The following is a 23,289-nucleotide window of genomic DNA, read 5'->3' as shown; positions in this document are numbered from 1 at the left end:
GAGCGAGGGAGACACAGAATCCAAAGCAGGCTCCAGGCTCCGAGCTCTCACCACAGAGCCTAAGATGGGACTGGAACTCACAAGCCGTGAGATCATGACCTGAGCTGAAGTCAGTTGCTTAACCGACTGAGCCACCCAGGCGCCCCTTGTATCCATTATTATTAAATACTTTTGCAAAGCTCATGGCATCCCAGGGGAGGTACTTCATACACCTAAATTCTCAGCAGTCACCTCCCTGTGTTTCAGCTGTGACTAAGCTGACACTAGCTACAGTTTGTGTTTCCTTCTGTTGAAAGAAGGAACTTTGAAGGCAAACACCTCTTCCTCAGTGTAGAGCCACCCTCAGGAGGCAACTAGAACCATCTATTCTGGAGTCTTATTTTAATGGTTATTTATTTATTTATTTCAGTAATGTTAACATACAGTGTTATATTAGTTTCAGGTATGCAATATAGTGATTCAACAATTCTATACATTACTCAGTGCTCATGAAGGTAAGTGTACTTCACCCATCTCACCCATCCCCCCACCCACCTCCCCTCTGGTAACCACCTGTTTGTTTATATAGTTAAAAGTCTGTTTTTTGGGTTGTCTCTTTTTTTCCCCCTTTGTTCTTTTGTTTCGTTTTTTAAGTTCCACACGTGAATGAAATCATATGGCTTTAATAGTTATTTAAATAAATGAAAGTCATTCACTTAAATCACAGATATAGTATAATGTCAGAATCATAATATAGATTTCAGCCGTACAATTGCTGTATTTAAGAGCTGTGTTGCCACCCCAGAAAAGGTGTTGTTTTTTTTTAATTTTAAATCCAAATTAGTTAACATATAGCATAATAATTATTTCAGGAATAGAATTTAGTGATTCATCACTTACATGTAACGCCTAGTGCTCACCCCAAGTGTCCTCCTTAATGTCCCTTGCTCATTTAGCCTATCCTCCTACCCAACACCCCACCAGCAACCCTCAGTTTGTTCTCTGTATTTAAGAGTCACTTATGGTTTGTTTTCCTTTCTGTTTTTATGTTATTTTTGCTTCCCTTCCCTTATGTCCATTTGTTTTGTATCTTAAATTCCACATATTAGTGAAATCATATGATACTTATCTTTCTCTGCTTATTTCGACTTACTTCGCTTGGAATAATACACTCTAGTTCCATCCACATTGTTATAAATGGCAAGATTTCATTCTTTTGGATCGCCAAGTAATATTCCATTGTATACATATATACATTCAAGAGTGGCTGCACCAGCTTGCATTCCCACCAGCAGTGCAAAAGAGATCCTCTTTGTCTGCATCCTCGCCAACATCTGTGGTTGCCTGAGTTGTTAACGTTAGCCATTCTGACAGGGGTGAGGTGATATCTCACTGTGGTTTTGATTCGTATTTCCCTGATGATGAGTGATGTTGAGCATTTTTTCATGTGTCGGTTGGCCGTCTGGATGTCTTCTTTGGAAAAGTGTCTATTTGTGTCTTTTGCCCACTTCTTCACTGGATTATTTGTGTTTTTGGGTGCTGAGTTTGATTAAGTTCTTTATAGATTTTGGATACTAACTGTCTGATATGTCATTTGCAAATATCTTCTCCCATTTTGCCGGTTGCCTTTTAGTTTTACTGATTGTTTCCTTTTCTGTGCAGAAGCTTTTTATCTTAATGAGGTCCAAATAGTTCATTTTTGCTTTTGTTTTCCTTGCCTCTGGAAACATGTCAAGAAGTTTCTGCAACCGAGGTCAAAGAAGTTGTTGCCTGTTTTCTCCTCTAGGATTTTGATGGCTTCCTGTCTTACATTTAGGTCTTTCATCCATTTTGAGTTTATTTTTGTGTATGGTGTAAGAAACTGCTCCAAGTTCATTCTTCTGCACGTTGCAGTCCAGTTTTCCCAACACTATTTGCTGAAGAGACTGTCTTCTTTCCATTGGATATTCTTTCCTGCTTTGTCAAAGATTAGCTGGCCATATGTTTGTGGGTCCATTTCTGGGTTCTCTATTCTGTTCCATTGTGTCTGTTCTTGTGCCAGTACCATACCGTCTTGATGATTACAGCTTTGTAGTATGGCTTGAAGTCTGGAATTGTGATGCCTCCAGCTTTGGTTTTCTTTTTCAGGATTGCTTTGGCTGTTTGAGGTCTTTCCTGGTTCCATACAAATTTTAGGATTGTTTGTTCTAGCTCTGTGAAGAATACTGGTGTTATTTGGATAGGGATTGCTCAGAAAAGTTTTAAAGCAAGGATGAGTAGTACCAGACCATATATGTCAAAATCTTATGGCTGTTATTGTCATCTTAGACCATGGGGAGGACCCTGGATAGTTTTTCCAAATGGTCATGTCTTGACCTCTCAGGTGTCTGTGTTGTTAGGATCTCAGCTATTCTCTTCATCTAAAAGGCATTTCTAGGGGGGCGCCTGGGTGGCTCATTCGGTTGGGCATCCGACTTCGGCTCAGGTCATGATCTCACTGTCCGTGAGTTGGAGACCCGCATCGGGCTCTGGGCTGACAGCTCAGAGCCTGGAACCTGTTTCGGATTCTGTGTCTCCCTCTCTCTCTGACCCTCCCCTGCTCATGATCTGTCTGTCTCTGTCTCAAAAATAAATAAATGTTAAAAAAAATTAAAAAAAAAAGACATTTCTAGGTTGCCTTCAAAATAGAGGCATCAATTACCGATTTTTCTCTGAACACACTACCTTTTGGAACTGCAATGTGATCCTTCAGGGCCTCCTTCCGCCAGGAAATACTGGCGGGGGGTGGGGGGCGGTGGTGATAGTGGTGGAAGCATTCAATTAAGTGATGAGCCAGTGTCATCTCTGTGGAGGACCCCAGCTTCCCTTAGAACCGGTGGCGAAGCTTGTACCCAGTATAAGGTAATGAAGTATAGCCGAGAACCATGCAGTAATTATCTTTTATCCCTCGAAGATCTCAGAGATTTGTGTCCCGTTTCTCTGTCCTGTTACGGAGTATAGTGAAAGCAACAAATTTTGGAGACAAAGGGACCTGGCTTTGGTCTTAGCGGGGCCACCGCCAGAACTACAGCCACATTTGTGTTTTCCTGTAATGTATAGTGTGCTGTGACTGATTGGACTTAACTATGCACAACACTGGGGATTAACAGTTGACACATAAGCAGGTAGTTACTTCAAGTCAACTTTTAGGAAAATCCTATTTTGCGCAAGTATTAACACAGGGCATGGCGACGATTCTGGGCTCGGAAATACCCTTTTTCCACTTAGCGTTTGGAAAAGGAACGTAAGGCCGAAAGGAGGTCTAACGCCCACCAGCGGGCACCGCCCCCTCTTAGCCCCACCCCTACCAAGGCCCCGCGTTCCTTGCTATTGGTTCCTCTCGCTGCGCCGTCCGTTGCCGTGGAGACCAAGGCTATGGCAACCAGGAGAAGCCAAACTTGGTCCTTCCTCTGGAACCGCGAGGGCTCCAGGACAAGGGGCTGGACTCCGCGCCGAGTTCATGGCGCTCTACGAGCTTTTCTCTCATCCGGTGGAGCGCGGTTACCGCGCGGGGCTCTGCTCCAAGGCCGCGTTGTTCCTGCTGCTGGCCGCCGTGCTCACGTACATCCCGCCGCTGCTGGTGGCCTTCCGGAGCCACGGTGAGCTTGCCCGCGGCCGCTGAGCGCACAGTTCCCCGCGGCCCGCTGTGCCGGTGCCCGCCTTCGTGACCTCCCCATTGCCCTCTCTATCTCAGGGCTTTGGCTGAAGCGGAGCAGCTACGAAGAGCAGCCGACCGTGCGCTTCCAGCACCAGGTGCTACTCGTGGCCCTGCTGGGACCCGATCACGACGGGTTCCTGGCCTGGAGCACGTTCCCCGCCTTCAACCGACTGCAGGGGGATCACCTGCGCGTCCCGCTGGTTTCGGTAAGTGGTTCTCCCTCAGGCCTAGAGGCCCACCGGGACTGGGAGAGGGTGGCGGGGGGAGGGTGAGCGGCCCGGCCTGGGGAAGCCCAGCTTGGGTCTTAAAGGTCGTGAACCCACGAAAATTGTGTACACAGGCACATTGGCCTGTGTATATGTTTAATTTCCCGGGAAGTGACACTGTTGACTCATTTGACTTCAAGCAGTCCGCAACCCCAAGAAAGTTAGCCACTGCTGTTAGCATGTGTCCTACACAGAGACCCGAAGCCTGGGGACAGCCTGTGTCTCGTCCCCGTCATTTCCGTGGGCCTGGCCTGATGGATGAGTGGTCGCGAAAATTCCTTTATGAATCACAAAGGCCGAAAGGTGTTCTTATTAATTACCCCACTGTGTCGCTGCATTTGTGCATCGCCCCAGAGACCGGCAAGGGCATGCATTTTTAATGCAGACCTGACACGTGGAAGCCGAGGCGCTCATTGGTCAAGGGACCTCCCCAGAATGTGCTGGGGGCCCAGTCCCGCCTCCCTGGATTTGTAAGCGTGGATGCTGCTCCATTTTGCAGCTGTCCAGGATGAAAAGGAAACATTTTACTGTCTGTAATTTAGTATTTGGTTCAGGATGAGTGTTTCCTCTACATTCACCCCCTTTCTGCTCATTTTCTGAAAACATTTTCCTTTAGAAGTATAAAAATTCTATTTTTTCTTCTTCCAAAGTTGAATCTCTTTACCCACAAAAAATTTTTTAATCTGATTGGACATATGAATAACAACAAACAATATGAATTCAGATTGTTTTTTTCTGATTACTTTAAATTTTCATATTTTTTTCTGGTGGTAAACATGCATGCTCATTGTAAAATATTAAAGAATTACAAGTATATATAATGACAAAGGTACATGGTAGGCATATGTATACTTGTTAATTAACCTTATTCTTTTTAAAATCTGCATAGTATTTCACAATATGGAATAACTGTAATGGATTTAACAATTCTCTCTTGGTGAATGTTTGATGTGCTTTTACTTTTTCACGGTTAGAATACTGCAGTGAACAAGATTTTGAGTAAATCTTGCACCTTTAAACATCAAATTGTAAGGAATTGGAATACAAGCTGTTTGTTGAAATTGTATCAGTAAACATAAAACTAACCAAGGAAATAATTACTAAATCCAGTGAAATAAAAAGTAAGGAAAAAGGAGAAAGGTAAAGGATTTACTTAGTCATAATTATGGGAACACTGAATATAGATTGACTAACCAAAATGAGGGTTAAACTCAGTTGAGGAGTGGAGGGCAGAAAACTAACCTTTCATCTCTCCTTGTGGCAAGTCAATAGAGAATGCCCAACACTGAGAAATACAGAAGTGCCTGTGCCAATGTTATTTAAAGACATGGAGATACATTTCTGCATAATCAGTAAATGAGATGAAAATATTTGCCATGGGGCTGGAAGTCTGCTGCGTTTTGTAACAAACATTGTTGAACACCTTTGATTCTTTAAATGATCAGGTATTTTAAATTAATTTTAGAGGCATCTGGGAGGCTCAGTCGGTTAGGCGTCAGACATTGGCTCAGGTCATGATCTCACAGTTGGTGGGTTCGAGCCCCACATCGGGCTCTCTGCTCTCAGCATGGAGCCCGCTTTGGATTCTCTGTCTGCCTCTATCTCTGTCCCTTCCCCATATCTGTTTCCAAATTGCATTCTCCCTCTCTCAAAAATAAATAATAAAAACATAAAAAAATTGCCAGATGGGATTAAAAAATTGACTTTAAAACATAGAACTGGAGTAGGAGATAAATCTCCTTCAATAACTCCTCACGAATCATTACATGTTGCCCATTTTTATTCTTACTGGAGATGATAATGCCTGTGGAGAAGGGTGACTATGGATGAGAGGCTGTGTCAAGATGTGCTTACTTTTCACTGTATACCCACTGTATTTCTCGTGTTCCACATGCATGTGATTACTTTCCAAAAGTGGAAGCAAAGGCGTTGTTTATTCCAAACAAAAAATTAACTTGCTCGTTTTACTTTAGGTTAGTATTCCCTGTCTTTTAAGTTTTTGGTAGAAGATTTTTTCATCACATTTGTGTATTCCTCTCTATCATACTCCCTGGTTACTTGAGTCTAAGAATTAATTAGGAAAACTTAAAAATAATCATGAAAACGAGGATACAACATTAGGTTTTATTCATTTGTTCACCCACCAACTGACTGGCTTCCCCGACTGACTGCTAGTTAGCGAGGCTCTTATCTCTGTAACCGGAAACTACTCCCTCAAGAGCACTGCTCATGTTCCCCCTGCTTCGCCAATTTTTCATCCACGAAACCAAGACAATCTCTTATTTTTATGGTGCCCAGAACTATTAATCCTTTTTAATACCAGGTAATTTTACACTATGTAACACAAAGCCAAAGCTCCTTTTTCCTAGTCTTTCTTTTCCCTCCATTCCAGGCCAGTGTCTATAAGTAATCTATGACTATGTCATCTGTGTTCTTTCTCAGTAAATGATTTGCTTCGTTCTAGCTGAGCTCTTGGTTTGAGAATAATTTCCAATCATAAGATATAAATCAATGAGCTAGAAGATATAGTGCAAGTACAGATCTCAACAGCAACTCAACAAATAAACTCATTAGGAATAAGCTTAACAAGAAATGTACAAGATCTATGTAAATAAAAAGACTGGTGAATGACACAAAAGAGATCAAAAGAATGGTGATTTCTGTTATACTCTTGGATAGGAAAATTCAACATCATAAAGATATCTCTTCTCCCTTGGTTAATCTATACTTTCAATGCATTTTCAATGAAAACGTAACAGTTTGGAGAGATAGACAGAAACTCTAGCACAAAGAGAAGGGTAATACAAGGAGAATAGCTCTATCAGATAATAAACTATACGTTAAGGCCATAATAAGTAAAGCAGTGTGGTTTGAAGAACTTGTATAAAAAGTATAGAAAAGGACTCATATATCATAAAGGTGGCATTTTAAATCAGTGACGAAAGCTGACTTACATAATAAAATGGTGTAGGGACAACTGGGAAGCCATATGGAAAAAGTTAAAATGGAGCCAGGGCTCAGACTCTACACCAGAATTAAAGTCCAGACAGATAAAAATTCAATTTAAAATGTGAAATAAGGGGCACCTGGGTGGCTCAATCGGTTAAGCCTCCAACTTTGGCTCAGGTCATGATCTCACGGTTCGTGAGTTGGAGCCCCGCGTCAGGCTCTGTGCTGACAGCTCAGAGCCTGGAGCCTGCTTCAGATTCGGTGTCTCCCTCCCTTGGCCCCTCCTCCACTCATATTCTGTCTTTCTCTGTCAAAAATAAACATGAAAAAAATTTTAATGAAATAATTAATGAAACAAATGGTGGGCGAAAGCTTTTACATCTTGGAATAGGAAAGGTTATTCGAAGTGTGACATTAAATCTAGAAGCCATAAAAGAAAATTTGGGGTAAATTCAACTCTATAAAAATAAAAATTATTTTTTAAAACTATGGGCATGGTAAAACCCATAAGCACAGTCAAAACCCAAATGACAACTAGGACAAAGTTTTATTATTTGTATCACTTGTAAAAAGCTCCTTTCCCTAACACAAAGTGCCTACAGATCTATAATTAAAAGACCAAGCACCCACTAGAAAAACAAACAAAGGATGTAAACAGTTCAGAGAAAAGGAAACATATTTGACTCTTAAATATATGAAATCACACACACGATTAGAGAAATGCAAAGAATATATTGAGATGCCATTTTTTAATCTATCAAATAGGCAAAAACTGAAGTGTGACAACACCGTGGTCAAGATGTAGGGAAGTGTGTGCGCACTTTCGTATGCCACTGATGGGAGTGTAGATTGGAACAACCTCTTTGAAGGAATACATGTCCTTATTTTTCAAAATTACAGATGTACAGGCCTGCTTCAGGCCTGCTTCAGGCCTGCTTCCATTTCCAGTGAGGTACCCTAGGTTTGTGCACACATGTGAAACGAGTTATGTAAAAAGTTGCTTATTGTTGGGGCGCCTGGGTGGCGCAGTCGGTTAAGCGTCCGACTTCAGCCAGGTCACGATCTTGCGGTCTGTGAGTTCGAGCCCCGCGTCGGGCTCTGGGCTGATGGCTCGGAGCCTGGAGCTTGTTTCAGATTCTGTGTCTCCCTCTCTCTCTGCCCCTCCCCCGTTCATGCTCTGTCTCTCTCTGTCCCAAAAATAAATAAAAAACGTTGAAAAAAAAATTTAGAAAAAGTTGCTTATTGCAGCATTGTTTGTAATTAGGTAAACAACCCATGTAGTAATAGAAGACTCAGCAAAGAAATTGTGGTACATCTGCCCAGTGGAATGTTGCATAGCTTTTTTTTTTTTTTTTAAGTTTATTTAGTTTGAGAGAGAGTTCCTGTGCAAGTGGGGGAAGGGCAGAGAGAGAATCCCAAGCAAGCTCCATCCTGGGCTCAATCTCAAGAATCATGAGATCTTGACCTGAGCCAAAATCAAGAGTCCTAGGCTTAACTAACCGAGCCCAGGTGCCCGGCATAGCTATTTTTTTAAGTTATTATTTTTTTAAATTTTTTTAAATATTTGTTTATTTTTGAGAGAGAGAGAGACAGAGTGTGAGTGGGGGGAGGGACAGAGACAGGGGAAGATACAGAATCTGAGGCAAGCTCCAGGCTCTGAGCTGTCAGCACAGAGCCCAACGCAGGGCTCGAACTCATAAACCGTGAGATCATGACCTGAGCCAAAGTCGGATGCTCAACCAACTGAGCCACCCAGGCGCCCCTAAGTTGTTTATTATTATTATTATTATTATTATTATTATTATTATTAGAGAGAGAGAGAGTGCATGCATGCACACACACAAGTTGGGGAGGGACAGAGAAAGAGGAAGAAAGAATCCCAAGCAGGCTACACTCTAAAGCAGGTTTGACACGGGGCTCGAGCCCACAAACTGTGAGATCATGACCTGAGTTGACATCAAGAGTCAGACGCTCAACGAACTGAGCCACCCAGGCACCCCTAGCTATTTTTTTAATGAAGTGGATCTCTGTATATTGAATTACCTCCAAAAGAAATTGGTAAGTACAAAAACCAAAAATTATATATTGTAAGCTTCCATTCATATAAAAATAATAGAAAAAATAGCAACATATGTGTGTGTGGTTGTATACACATATACATACATGCATGTTCTTTCTCTGGAAGGATTCAAAAGACACAACACTGATTGCTCTGGGGAAGGAATTAAGTAGCTAAGGTTAGGATGGGAGAGAAACTTTTTCACTATATGTTCTTTTGCTGTATACCCTTTTACCTTTTAAATTTTGTACGATAAGAGTGTAATACATATTCCAGATTTTTAGACTATAACGACAACAATTTTTAAAGGAAAAAATTTAGAAAGTGCCCAAGTAAGGCAAAAACAAACCAAAAACAATAACAGCTGCTAAGTATATAAAGTGACACAGCCGCTTTGGAAAATAGTTTGCAGTTCCTCAAAAAGTTAAACTAGAATTACCGTATTTTCTAGTACCTCCATGCCTAGGTATATGTGTACCCAAGAGAATTGAAGACCTACAGCTACACAAAAACTCATGCACAAATGTTCATAGAGGCTTTATTTCTAATAGCAAAAAACCCAACCCAAATGTCCATCAACAAATGAATGGATAATTGAAATGTGTTATAGCCATTCAATGGAACATTATTCAACCACAGAAAGGAAGGTTCAGCGTGGATGAACCTTCAAAACATGCTAAGTGAAAGAATCCAACCACAAAACAGCACAGCGTATGATTCCATTTATATTAAATGTTCAGAATAGACAAATCTGTAGAGACAGAAATTAGGATTCCACAGGCTTGGGGAATTGGGGGAGGGGAGAGATGGGTAGTGACTCATGTGCTTGGGGTTCCTTTTCTGGATGAAGAAAATATTTTGAAATTGGAACTTAGATAGTGGTCATAGTTGCACAACTTTTGAATATCCTAAAATCTACTGAACTGTATATTTTATCATATGTGAACTAAGTCTCAGTTTTGTTTTAAACCAGGTGGGTGATCTTATGGTAACACACCAGGGAAGCAGTGGTTTTAGGTCAAGGTTTGACCAAATGCTGGGGAGTGGCTTTGTGGTTGCTAATTTGGGAAAATGCCTCAGCAGTCAGAAACGGCCTTGCTTCTCCTTTTGGTCAGATCACCTTGCACGGCGTCTCTAAAGTCCCTATGCTTTAAATGCTTTCAAAGTCTGAGTTTCTTGTTGTTGCTATTGTTGCTAATGACAGAAGGAAAAAAAAAAAAGCACAGGGTGACCTCTCTCTTCAATAAGGTGAAGGTGACTTAGCTCTTTAAGGCATGTGTGGACCCATAGAATATGGGGGCTGAAGGCTGTAAAGGGATTCAGGAAGGTGAGTGGGGAGCATCATGCGTCTGAGATACCCATTTTGTTTTCACATCTCTCAAATCAAAATCTGTCCTCTCTAAGGTATCTTACAATAGCTGCTGCCGGGAGACAGGCTTGGCATAGTCCTCATTGCCTACCCATGTGCAAACATCAGATGTGCCAGGGTCAAAACTTCCAGAAGGGACAACGGCATCTTGAAAGAAAACCCCAGCAACAATAATTAAACATTATCTTAACCCTGAGAACCAAATGTTGGCCATTTGGAAGGTTCAAGAGGCACTTAAAAATAGGCTAGCTCTACATAACTTTTAAAATTTGTATTTGAGGGAGGGAGGGAGGGAGGGAGGGAGGGAGGGAGAGAGAGAGAGAGAGAGAGAGAGAGAGAGAGAGAGAGAGAGAACGAACGCGTGTGAGCTGGGAAGAGGGGCAGAGGGAGAGAGAGAGGCTAATTTTAAGCAGGCTTCATGGTGAGCATAGAGCCCAACGCGGGGCTGGGATCATGACCTGAGCTGAAACCAAGAGTTGGATATTCAACTAACTGAACTACCAAAGCACCCCATAATTTTAAAGCCTGCTTAAGAGCCCAGACCAATGGATTTTAGTTAATTTTTAAAAACTATTTTATCAGAAAAAAAATTTTATTGGGGTGCCTGGATGGCTCAGTCGGTTAAGTGTCTGACTTTGGCTCAGGTCATGATCTTGCAGTCGGTGAGTTGGAACCCCACATCAGGCTCTGTGCTGACATCTCAGAGTCTGAAGCCTGCTTCGGATTCTGTGTCTCCCTCTCTCTCTCCCCTCCCCACTCACACTCTGTCTCTCTCTCTGTCTCTCAAAAATGAATAAATGTTAAAAAATTTTTTAAAAATATTTTACCAAAAGACAAAATTACATAGAAAAGCGTGGCTAACATTGAGTCACAAAGTGATGCAAGAGTATCAACATGTAGAAGTTTTAGGAATCCCTAGATCAATTTATTATGTATATATTTGTATATGTATATACATGTATAGTATATATACATATAATAATATACATATATATGTATGTACATATATAGAAATAAGTATATATATATATATATAGTTTTATTTGAGAGAGAGTGGGTGAGCAGGGAAGAGGGGCAGAGAGAGAGAGAGAATCTTAAGCAGGCTTCACACTCAGCACCAAGCCTGACGTCGGCCTCAATTCCACGATCCTGGGATCATGACCTGAGCGGAAATCAAGAGTCAGACACTCAACTGACCAAGCCATCCAGGTGCCCATATAATAGGTGCTAGGATATAAAGTAACGGTGCATTTTATAATTGTTGGTATCTTAGGTTCATTGAAATGCAGGTAGCAAGGATTTGATGAGTCTAGGGGCCATAAAGTATTGGTCCCTACTTTGCTGGAGACCGAAAGACTGTGCCAAAGAATATTTTCAACATTAAAAGAAAAAAATGAAACACCTAATGATGACAAGTAATACAGCACGATGGACACTGGTATACACTAAGAAATTAAACTTGGGGCGCCTGGCTCGCTCAGTTGGTACGCCATGCAACTCTTGATTGTGAGTTTGAGCCCCACATTGGGTATAGAGATTACTTAAACATAAAATCCTTTGAAAAAAATTAATAAATTAACCTTTGATGAAAGAATATGATATGAAAGAATTAAAAGGTATGAAAGCAAACAGGGGCCTAACAAAATTCCAACAAGCCATCAAATACTAAATACCATAGAATCTCCAATGGGGAAAATGTTACAAGTTGGAGCCCTCTGGAAGTAATGGCGGTGATTAAATTTACAGCAACTCTCACAGTCAGGTGGTGTGCATGTCAGTGGGTCTTGTTCCGCTCCACACCCATCCTCCTCCACCCCGCTTTGTCCTGCTCTCTGAGTTGCTGAAAACCACATCCTCCTTTGCCCACTGGCTCTCTGTGAGGCTCGGCCTGTAGGAGGCATGATGAGCTTACTTCTGGGAGTGGGAGAAAACTTGAAACTACAACCAGAGGGAAGAACCATTGCCCGGGTTAAGCAAACCGAAGGAAGAAGTCTCCTCCAGCCTTATTGATTCCCTCTGGTGGGTTCTTTCTTCCAGGCTCCTGAGGTCTGGGTCCCAACTCCTTGAGGTAATGCCAGCCTCTTCCCTTCCTTCTGCAGACCTAGGTGTGGTGCTGCTTCCTGCCGTCACCCTAACTTGGTACTCCCCTCCTGCCTTTCTGATCCTCTAATACCTTTGTTACTAATTATTCCCTGTACTACACTCCCTCTGTTAAAGTTATTGTTTACTTTTGTTTCTGTCTTCCTCATTGGCCCCAGATGGATCTAGGCACACTGATGAGAATTGACTAAACCTACCAATGCCTGCATTTATCTCATCTAGTATATTTGTATTGATTTCACATATATCCTAAAGGATTATCCTGCTTTAACCACCAGAAATCTTTAAAATTAGGGTTCTTTTTTAAAAAAAGTTTATAATGTTTATTTATTTTTTTGAGAGACAGAGAGAGAGTGGGGGAGGGGCAGAGAGAGAGGGAGTCACAGAATCCAAAGCAGGCTCCACACCATCAGTGCAAAGCCTGATGTGGGGCTCAAACCCACAAACTGTGAGATCATGACCTGAGTCGAAGTCAGACACTTAACGGACCGAGCCACCCAGGCACCCCTGAAATTAAGGTTCTTGTGGGCTATTGTAGAAGGAGCACTAAATAGAGCCTGTAAATCTAAGTCCTAGCCCCAGTTCTGTCACTGGGTCCCATACCCTTTCTTAGCCTCAATGTAATACTGTAAAGAGCTCTTTTTAATTATTGCTAATTATTACTATAGCTGAGATATGCAGAGGAATCAGATGGGACAATCAATGGATATACAAATTGCTTCAAATTGCACATATGCCTTATACAAATAAGGTACTGGTATAATTTATGAATTCTCTCAGCCAAACACACCAATCGGGTTTTAGATACTAACCTTGAACTTGTGTTAAAGAAGTATTAGCTCTCTGAATGCCTGCCTTTAGACCTGTTGCACATGTGTTAAGCTTGATTTGAACTCAGCGGAATGGAAGGGTGGATGTCATCAGTGGTCCAAGTGCTGGCACAGAAATGCAGCCCACCCTGCCCACCCTGTGGGGGTGACAGCCGGACCTGGCGGCGGGCACTTGTGGGAGATGCAGTGCATACATCATTCGTTCACCCCCCTGCTGCCTTGGCCTCAGCCTCCACCTCCCTCCTCACCCACTCGGCGGCACTGGCCTCGTTGCTCCCTTAAGCACTGACCCACTTTGCACACAGCGCAGAGCGCGGAGCGGGTGAACTTTGTCAGCAGGGATCACTCTTACCCCAGATATTTCTGTGCCTCATCACCTCACTTCATTCTAGCCTCCCACAGTCAGATATTCCTGAAAATTTCCTGTAAAAAATGGCTGTGAAATCCTACCCTGTCTTTATTTCATTTCAGCCTATTTTATCTCTCTTTGTGGCACTTACCACATTTATTTGTTTATTGATTTATTTTCTGCCTCCCTGGCCAGGGACAAAAGCGCCATTAGGGTAAAGAGTTCATCTGTTTTGGTTGCCATTATATTCCCAGCACCCGACAGTGCCTGGCACCTAGTAGGCCCCTAAAAAAATACTTGACAAAGTAACGTGTGAATTTAACAGGCAGACACTAAATTATTCCCCAGTGTCAGATTCCTGTCCTGTGTGAACTTGAAGCAGAAGTGTGTGCACAGACAGAACACAGACTTACAAACTTTGATGCTGGCTTTTTGCAAAAAGATTTGTCCTACCCAACATTTTCCCCTTGAGGGTTTGGTTTTTTAAGTCTGGGCATTTTAGTCCTAGAAAGAGGACGAGATTCTAAGTCAAAGATGAGGTTTCAAATCCAGTCTTTACCACTACTAGCCACACATGACAAACCCCTTCATCTCCCTGAACCTCAATTTTCTCGTCCATACAGTGGGGATAATACTCGCTCTGCTTCCCTCAGGCTTTATTGTAAAGATCAAATAAAAAATGCATTTCTGTCCCTCCCACACTGTGTTGGGGTCTGGATTCTTCTGGCAACTCATTCCAGCCACTCTCCTGTCCTGCAAGTGGAGACGTTTGATCTTTGTCTTCCTCTCCAATCCTAAGATCCAGAAGGCAGGGGTCCGCTACATAGAGTTAACGCGACTTTGTCTCGCCAGTCTTCCCAACCAAAGAAAATTCACGGGAAGACAAGGCAGCCTGTTCCCCATCCTACTCAAAATTGCTAATACCTCATTGCCTCAGCGACTTGATCGCCAGCCTTGTAACAGATATCTCTCCCCTACACCTGTGAAGCTGATGGATCAGGACAGAGAAAACAGAATCCGACAGAAGAGAGAGAGGGCAGGCTTCTCTGTCACAAGGCCTAGGATAAGGACATTATTGTCTAGAAGGAAAGACATGATTGAAAGGTCCTGAAAACTGAGCTGGCTTCATCTCAAACAACCGTAGTAGCCCGAAAAAGAACAAAGAATCTCTTCCTTGCATGGTAGTAATGGCGGAAAGCAAAATGAATCTGTTCACAGAGCATGCAGATGAGAATGTTGATATACCATAGTAGAATCTTTCTGAGGATGTACAGGGGAAAAGGGTCACTTGTAGCAACAGGATCCAGAGCTGTGCCAAGGAATCGTGTCACAGTGATCTTATTTCAGTGACCATCTTCCCGGTTACTCATTTTAGGGTCCCTATGGGGTGGGACTATGGGAGGTGAGGCCGGATTCTGGTGTTTTTTATGAGCCGTCATTTGCCTTTTTCCTTTCTTAGGTCTCTGTTTTCCCTACTTTCATGTGCATAATTTATAAATCATCTGTGTAGTTTTAATGCCTCACTGATTTTACATAGCTTCCTTTTTCATTGTGTTGATTGGTACTAAAAGAGGCACTCAGCTCCCAAGCCCCGACATCAGTGATGAGAATGAGGTCCAGTATCGACAGTCTAAAACAAAGACGCTCATGGTTAAACAAAGTATAAGTAGAGCTCGGTGGTTTTCTTCTGAGTCTGTTTGGGGGAATGCGTAATGAGGAAGATTCATTTCTTTTCTATTTAAAACAATTTTTTTAATGTTTATTTACTTGTGAGAGAGAGTGCAAGACTACAAGCAGGGGAGGGGCAGAGAGAGAGGGAGACAGAGGATCGGAAGCAGGCTCCGCACTGACAGCACAGAGCCCGATGCGAGGCTCGAACTCACAAACTGTGAGATCATGACCTGAGCCAAAGTCGGATGCTCAACCGACTGAGCCACCCAGCTCCCCTTTTTTCTATTTTAAAAAGCTGACTTCTAGGGGCGCCTGGGTAGCTCAGTCGGTTAAGTGCCCGACTTCGGCTCAGGTCATGATCTCACAGTTTGTGAGTTCGAACCTCGCATCGGGCTCTGTGCTGACAGCTCGGAGCCTGGAGCCTGCTTCACATTCTGTGTCTCCCTCTCTCTCTGCCCCTTCCCTGCTCATGCTCTGTCTCTCTCTGTCTCAAAAATAAATAAACATTAAAAAAAATTTTTTTAAATAAAATAAAAATAAAAGGCTGACTTCTAGAGAAGCAGAAGGCAATTCTAATGTGCTATTTAAATATTCCATGTAAACTCAAGATGTGTTTCCAAAGAAAAAAGAACACGCCAGCAGCACAACAAACCAAAAAGATCAAAGGAGACAACGAAAAAAGAAAAATGCCATCCCGGTGCTGTTGATCTTGCCGCTTCAAGTTCCTCTTCAGTTTGAGAAGCACTAGTAGGAAAGCTCAGAGGCCACGCACATGGCGTCTCTTTCCCTGATATTGATCCATTTATACCCATTTATTCCTTTGTTTCTTTTGGTGGGGGAGATAAATCCTGTGAATAGCAAAGGAATGGGTCACATGTACAACAGTGGCTTCTTCCCAGACTCATTAAGGACCAGGGTCACTGGCCCTCTTTGGGTTTCCTAGACTCGAGAAGAAGACAAGAACCAGGATGGGAAAATGGACGTGTTACATTTTAAACTGGAGCTTCCTCTGCAGTCCACGGAGCATGTTCTTGGTGTGCAGCTCATCTTGACTTTCTCCTACCGATTGCACGTGAGTCCATTCCTTGCGGCAGCCCGTCCCCTCCCTTTTGTCTTTTAATAGAACGGAGCCCTCTCCCTGAGCTCTAGGAAAACTCACGCTGCAGAAGGCTCTATTATGAGGTGTAGTTTGGGGTTTAATTGAGGCAAATCGAATGCTTCTCATCGGGGTCCTATTAATGTAGGTGAGCTGCTAAGACGCTCAGAGGGTTTTCTGGGCGGGGTGCTTCCTGCTTGGCTAACCCTGGTGTTTAAGGGACTAGTAGGCAGCAACCACAGACAGGGATGCTGGGAACGCAGAGCCTTCCGATGTGACTGAAATGGCTATCGTCTCTCCTTGTGATGATTTCAGAGGATGTCGACATTCGTGATGCAGAGCATGGCGTTTCTCCAGTCCTCCTTTGCTGTGCCAGGGTCCCAGCTCTATGTGAACGGAGACCTGAGGCTGCAGCAGAAGCATCCCCTAAGCTGCGGTGGCCTTGACGTTCAGTACAACGTAAGGGTGCTTTTTACTGTCCGCCTCTTTTGTTTCTCTCTGTTACCGTTTCCCAAGTTCTTTGAAGAGGGAGGACATGAAAGTTGGAAATAGCATTTTTCTGTGGGTGGCACAGAAGAGGATTTCTGAGGAATTCTTGCCATGAATTCTTTCAAAACATAGAGACAGATACACCTGTATTTGTATCTAAAAAGAGGGGGGGAATCTGTCTTTAAGAACTAAACTGCGTGTTGTTTTTGGGTGTCCGTGTGCACACACACGGCATATTCCAAGCGGTGTTTTGCAGTTCGTGTAAAACACTGGGGGAATCGTACTAACCACCGTTTATTAAGCACATAACATATGTCAGCCCTGTGTTAAGAGGTTTAAATATATCATCTCATTGAATCATGACAGCAGCCTCGTGAGACGCCTGCTCCTGTCATTTCCCAGCTCTCCAGCCTCTTGTCCTATCACGGTCCCCCTGGCTGCTTTCTAGCCACACGGGCCCTTTTGCTGTTCCTCAAGCCTGCAAAAGGAAGTTCCTGCCCCCCCCACCCCCCCCCACCCCCAGGTTATGCACTTGGCCTTTCCCTCTGCCAAGTGTCCACACAGCCTGCTCTGCTACTGCGTTCGGGTCCCTGCTGGAATATCCCTGAGCACAGTCCTTCCCTGACACTCCTTTCTAAAGAGCATTCTCCTCCCTGCCCACCACTCCACACCCAGATTTCTTTTCTGTACTTCCACTGGAAATATCAAAGATCTGTTTTCAGTTCTTTGCTAGCTGTTTTTCCCCAGTGGCAAAAGCACTGACATCTTCTATACTGTCACTCCAGTACCTAAAACAGGGCCTGGCACACTGAAAGCACTCAGACAGATTTGTTGAAAGACTGAACTCTCCTTCCACACATGAGGAAACTGGGGTGGATAGAGACTAACGAATTTTCCCCAAATCCTGCCGCTTGTAAATAACAGAACCATGAACTGTCTCTCCGGGGCTGGAACTCATGCATATGATCGCTCATGACTAACCTATCTTTTACCACATGGGGGGCCCACATAAGTTGGGCTGCTCTACTTTTGAAAATGAAATTCAGTGTTATCAGTTATTACAGGCAAAAACCAGGACTGTTCCAGATAAATGTATTTATGGTCACTTTAGCCATAATCAATATAAGTTAAAAAAAACAAAAGGAGGGGGACTATAAGATATAAACCTTTTTTTTTTTAAGCTTATTTATTTTGAGAGAGAGAGAGAGAGAGAGAGAGCAGGCATGCATGAGCAGGGGAGGGGCAGAGAGAGAGAGGGAGAGAATCCCAAGCACGCTCAGCAACGTCGGCTCAGCACAGAGCCCAACACGGTGCTGAAGACTGCAGCTGAGTCTGACACTCAACCGACTGAGCCACCCAGGCACCCCAAGATATAAACATTTTATATGAAGGTTTATATAGTAGCATATGTCACCAAGAATGTGATATTAGAAGGCAGGAGATCGTTTCCTTCTTCAAAGGATTAGATGCTTATTATTTGTACTTTATCCTATTTCCATTTCTACACTTAAAAGAGATAAATTACAGAGCATTCAAGGAAGAGCAAGAAAAAGACAAAGGGGTTGAAAATATGGTCTCCTTAAAAAATGTAAGGAATTACTGCCCCCCTTGGAATAGAGAGGGGTATTTTATAACTAGCTGTAAAACCTGTGAAAGGTGGATATTGACCCCTGTTTCTATCCCTGCAAAAGGGAAGACTGAACATAGATGATTTAAATTATTGGGGTGGCTCAGTCGGTTAAGCGGCCGACTTCAGCTCAGGTCATGATCTCGCAGTTCATGAGTTCGAGCCCCGCATCGGCCTCTGTCCTAACAGCTCAGAGCCTGGAGCCTGCTTCAGATTCTGTGTCTCCCTCTCTCTCTCTGCCCCTCCCACTCTCTCTCTCTCTCAAAAATAAATAAACATTAGAAAAAATTGTTGCACGGGAGGTCATCCATTCTTGAAGAAAGGGTTACTGATGTCTAAGCAGGCCACCATGCACGAGAGGCCAGTCTCAGCTGTGGGTGGGTGGGAGGAGAGAAGGATGAGTGGAAAAGTGGCTGGGGGCTCACTCCACACCCTCCTGCCACATCCCAGGTGTCTGTAATCAACGGGACCAGCCCTTTTGCCCGTGACTATGACCTCACCCACATTGTTGCCGCTTACCGGGACAGGAATGGTGAGTCACGGGTACAATGCACTCAGCTGCTTCTCCAAGACCTTCCAGGTCAGTGGGAACATTGGACAAAACCACAACTGGAGCTCTTGTCATGATAAAAATGTCCAAGCCAGTGACTACTCAGTGATGGGAGGGGAACAGGCTACCCAGGGTCTGTCCTTTTCCTCCTGATCTAAAGACCCCGCACCCCGCCCCTGCCATCGCTACTCTTAACGTCCAGCAGGTGAGTGCTCATTTATGTCCCATGTTTATTGATCACTAGCTTGATGGATTTCTTTTTTTCTGTAAACGCCTAATTGAGTTGCTCCCCCACCACACCTGTAAAAGGAGCCAAAGACAAATTGCTAACCCTGGCTTTCAGCTAGAAGTAGGGAATGTGACTGACTTACCCCCAAATAAGCAGCTGACGTAGAGCAGGGGGCCTGGCGTTCTGGCTGGAACGCTGAGCGTGTCCATCCCTCAGAGAGGAAAGGCTCTCGGGCCAGTGTGTGTGCTTGACTCAGCACATTGGTCTGGTTGGCCGTCTGAGGTTTCCTCTAAAGGCATCTGAAGCATTACGTGGCAGCCGGACATCGTAGATACCACCCACACACATTTATCAAGTTGTGAGGACCACAATCCCAGTACTTCTTCCTGAATTTTTGTAATAAACTGGTGGCATTATTCCCAAACCAGAGGAATGTTAAAACAAAAACACTCATCTACAACTTTTCTTTCTTTATTCCTTCCAGTCTTTGTCCATATGCAGATTTTTTTTATACAGCTCTTATCATAGTTTATAAAACATTTTAGGATCCAACTTTTTTTTTTTGTACTTCCCCGCGCTACTACAAAGCTTTAATTGGTATTATTTTTAGTGGTAGCATAGTATTCCTTTGCTTAGCCATTCAACAGTGGAAGAACACACAGACGGTTCCAAGTTTGTAACATAAATATTTTGACAAGTGTTTCAACAAATAATTTGTGAGCAGCTTTGCACAGTCAATTCTCTTTCCTCCGGAGTCATTTTTTTGGGAAAAGTTCTGATGTGCAGAATTCGCATGAGGGGTCAAAGAATACTTTGATAGTCCTTATTATTTTATTGAGAGAGCATTCATGGATTGATTTAACTCCTGCTTGTGTTGCAGTAACCACCGTCCTGATGGACTCCGACCCCATCTGGCTGGTGGGAAGGGCCGCCGAGGCTCCATTTGTGATTAACGCCATCATCCGGTACCCAGTGGAAGTCATTTCATATCCTTTCTGTTAAAGAGCCATAGTAGCTCAGTTTCAAAAACAGGAAAGTGCCTCCCTTGTCCCAAGAAGGGACAGATATGGGAAGCCTCAGATTGGAAATTGCTTAAATGACTCCGTCTGCTGTTCGTGCAGGGACAAAAAACAAACAAACAAAAAAAACAACCTCATTTCCTCTTCATATCTCTGGACGATTCTTCAGACCAGAATCATCCATATGTATGTATTAATAATCTTCTATCGTCCCTTTTATCATAAGGGCATTTGAAACATTTTTGCCATTTCCTGTCTAAACTAAACCTTTGGCTTAACTTCCACTTAGAAAATATCATCTGTGACTCCTTAACTGGCTGTACTTATCTACCAGGATTCTGGGAAATGATAAAGTTTGCCTGGATCCAGTATGTCAGTATCCTGCTTATCTTCCTCTGGGTGTTTGAAAGAATCAAAAGATTTGTGTTTCAGAATCAGGTGGTGACCACGATCCCTGTCACCATAATGCCCCAGGGAGAACTGTATAAGGAGCACTTATCATAAGACCATTTCTGAGAACTAAGCAGGACCCTGGCTACCTCAGCCTTGTCTTCTGGGAACGGCCATCTTAAGAAATTTTTGCAAAGAGCTCCTCATGGACACGTGCCCGTGTGTGTCCTTTTCCTATCAGAGACAAAGGACAATCCGTTGTAAGTTTTCTCTACACAAATTCCATGTCTTCTAAGCACCTCCAAAATCTTCAGGGACTAGTTTGTGGAAACATCCAGAGGTTCCTGAAGGCTATAATTTGCTTTTTTTTTTTTTTTTTTTTTTTGCCTTAGACTTGAATTTCAGGAGAAAACTGCAGTCAGTTCAGAACTCTTGGAAAGAGTCCCATCTCTGGTCAAGCAAAGACTTTTCCTCTCTTGAACTGAGAAACATGCTATGCATTTCTTCCCACTATTGTAAACCACTTTTTACTCTTTTCAGGCCTCTCTTGTGAGAGATATGCAAATCAGTAGCACTTTCCACTCCTGAGCATCTAAATTTCCCATTCAGAACTTTGGTTTCCAGAACTGAGAGGTCCTTGAGGGGGAGAATGGGAGCGAGAGAAAGGGAGCGCTGGAGAGCACATGCACGCACACGTGTCCAGTGGGCGACTCCAGGACACCGGGACCATCCACCTGCCCTCAGGCTAACAGACATTGGTCTGTCATCAGCTGGGCTGAGCAGCCCTTTATCCCTGCCCTGCTGTGGCTGGCTTTGTGCCCTGCCTTTTGCCCTGTCTGTGCCCCTGGAACAGCAGGCTGAAGCCAGAGTGCTCTTTCGCTCACAGTCCCCTCCGCAACAGTGGGGGAAGTAAGGATTATAACAACAGTTTCTTTCTCTCTGGCCCTGACCCAACAGCCTGGACACTTGCCACTCCTCCTCCTTGACAGCCCTCCCCCACTTCTTGAAAAGGACACGGGTGACAGAGGACCTGTTGTTGGTATTGGCTCCCACTGCCAACAACCACAGAGTTTGTTTGGAGGGCTAGCAGGAGACCCAGCTACTTGTATTTCCTGTGATGAAGGGACAGGGTGCCCGTCAGAGTGAGCGGCTTTGGGGAGAACGAACAAGGTGCACTGAGGGGGTAAAGAGGACGCTTGCCCGCCCAGGACAGCCTAATCCGGCCTGGTTGTTAGCAGAATGACAAGCGGTCCGACAGGGTCAACCTCCTGCCTAAGTGAGTGTCATCAGGATGGCACTGCTGAAATGGGCCTCTGTTGCACACGGAAGGCCAGTTCGCCGTTCCTGGCCTGAGGAAATGAGCTGTCCTCAAAGGACAGACGGATCTGCTTAATGATCGCAAGATGTCACTGGCACTGGAGACACGCCTGCTCTGAACCATGTTTCAGGCCCACCCACCCACACACTCCTCTACACGCGTATGCCTCAGTTTACCTTGGAGATTCAGTTCTCATTTCCAAAGCACCTTTTCTTCCAGGCTGGCCAAGATAAGAGTTTTGGAAACAGCCACTTTGAAGTATTCAAGCACAAAACTAGCTTAACACTGGCCCCTCTGCCTTGTGTTTTACTATCTAGGGCTGTTTATATACCTACACATTTTTTCTTGGGATTTAAATGAAAAACGGTTTCTGGTTTGAATCACAAAAAGGTAAGGAGAAACGGGAAGATCGCTAAAGACATGAATTAACACCGCTTTGCATTTTGTTAAATTATTTTCAGGCAGAACTTGTATAAAGAACCATGATGTTTTGTACCTTTCTAATTAAAATATTCAAAATGGAAGGCTGCACGTGTCTGTTATGAGACGACTTCGCAAAGTGGGTGGGGATGGGGAGGGCAGAGGTTGCGCACACTTCTCCCAGTTACTCACCGGCAGCCTTCCGTTGCCAGGGCTCTGCCCAAAGACCTTGGAGCTTTTGTTAGCTCTTTGGCAACATCCCCTGGTCCTGCCCCAAGTAAATGTGAGTTTTTGGTGGAATCCACATGGCCTGTGGAAACCCACAGGCTGGAAAATTACAACCGTGTCTGGTGAATATCAAATTATTTACGGATCAGATGTTGGTAGCTTCAGAAGGGGAATGACACAGTGTAGTTGGAAGAGGGGAAAGGTGAGAAATATACAGGATTTTATCCTGAGCTGTAACAGCTAAGTCAAGGTTTGAGACAATTACTCAATATGTGGGGTGTGGCGAGGGGGGGGGGGAGATCTCTAATTTTGGTAAATGATTTTCCAGTTTCTGTTTGAATCAGGTGAGGCTCCCTAAGGCCCTGCTTAGGTCCCATCATGTAAGATTAATAAGGCAATTCTCTGTCTTCTTTTTTTCTTTCTCTTCATGTGCATGCTTTTTAAAAGACGTCTTGTTTCTTTCTGACCGGAGAAGTTCTAAATGCCTATTGGGGAAAATGTAAAATTACAGAAACCTAAAGAAAATAAGTTGTCTGTAAATGTAGAAGTTATCACGATTGGCATTCTGGCACACATCTTTCTAATCTTTTGTAGTCTTAACTTTTTCATTATCATAAACAACACTTCTATGAACCTTGTGTATAAATCCTTCTTGCCAGTTTATTTCCTTAAGTT

The 23,289-nt window shown here is 43.5% G+C and overlaps 1 protein-coding gene across 1 annotated transcript; it reads left to right on the top strand.

Annotated features, from left to right (window-relative positions):
* Positions 1-2,576: 2,576 nt before the first annotated feature.
* TMEM231 (transmembrane protein 231) lies at positions 2,577-22,490 on the top strand. The gene is made up of 7 exons (XM_015538005.2): positions 2,577-3,596; positions 3,692-3,861; positions 16,192-16,320; positions 16,660-16,803; positions 18,911-18,992; positions 20,120-20,225; positions 20,582-22,490. The coding sequence occupies exons 1-7, from the start codon at positions 3,458-3,460 to the stop codon at positions 20,760-20,762; spliced, it is 951 nt and encodes a 316-aa protein (XP_015393491.2). The 5' UTR covers positions 2,577-3,457; the 3' UTR covers positions 20,763-22,490.
* The last annotated feature ends 799 nt before the right edge of the window (positions 22,491-23,289 follow it).

The sequence above is a fragment of the Panthera tigris genome, chromosome E2 (genome assembly GCF_018350195.1).
Source record: "Panthera tigris isolate Pti1 chromosome E2, P.tigris_Pti1_mat1.1, whole genome shotgun sequence".
Classification (NCBI taxonomy): domain Eukaryota; kingdom Metazoa; phylum Chordata; class Mammalia; order Carnivora; family Felidae; genus Panthera; species Panthera tigris.
This window is presented reverse-complemented; position numbering and strand designations above follow the sequence as displayed.

Coding starts and splice junctions, on each gene's coding strand:
- TMEM231 (XM_015538005.2), top strand. CDS start 3,458: ATGGCGCTCTACGAGCTTTTCTCTCATCCGGTGGAGCGCGGTTACCGC. Junction 16,321..16,659: donor CTTTCTCCTACCGATTGCAC/GTGAGTCCATTC, acceptor TGATGATTTCAG/AGGATGTCGACATTCGTGAT. Junction 20,226..20,581: donor TACCCAGTGGAAGTCATTTC/ATATCCTTTCTG, acceptor AACTGGCTGTAC/TTATCTACCAGGATTCTGGG.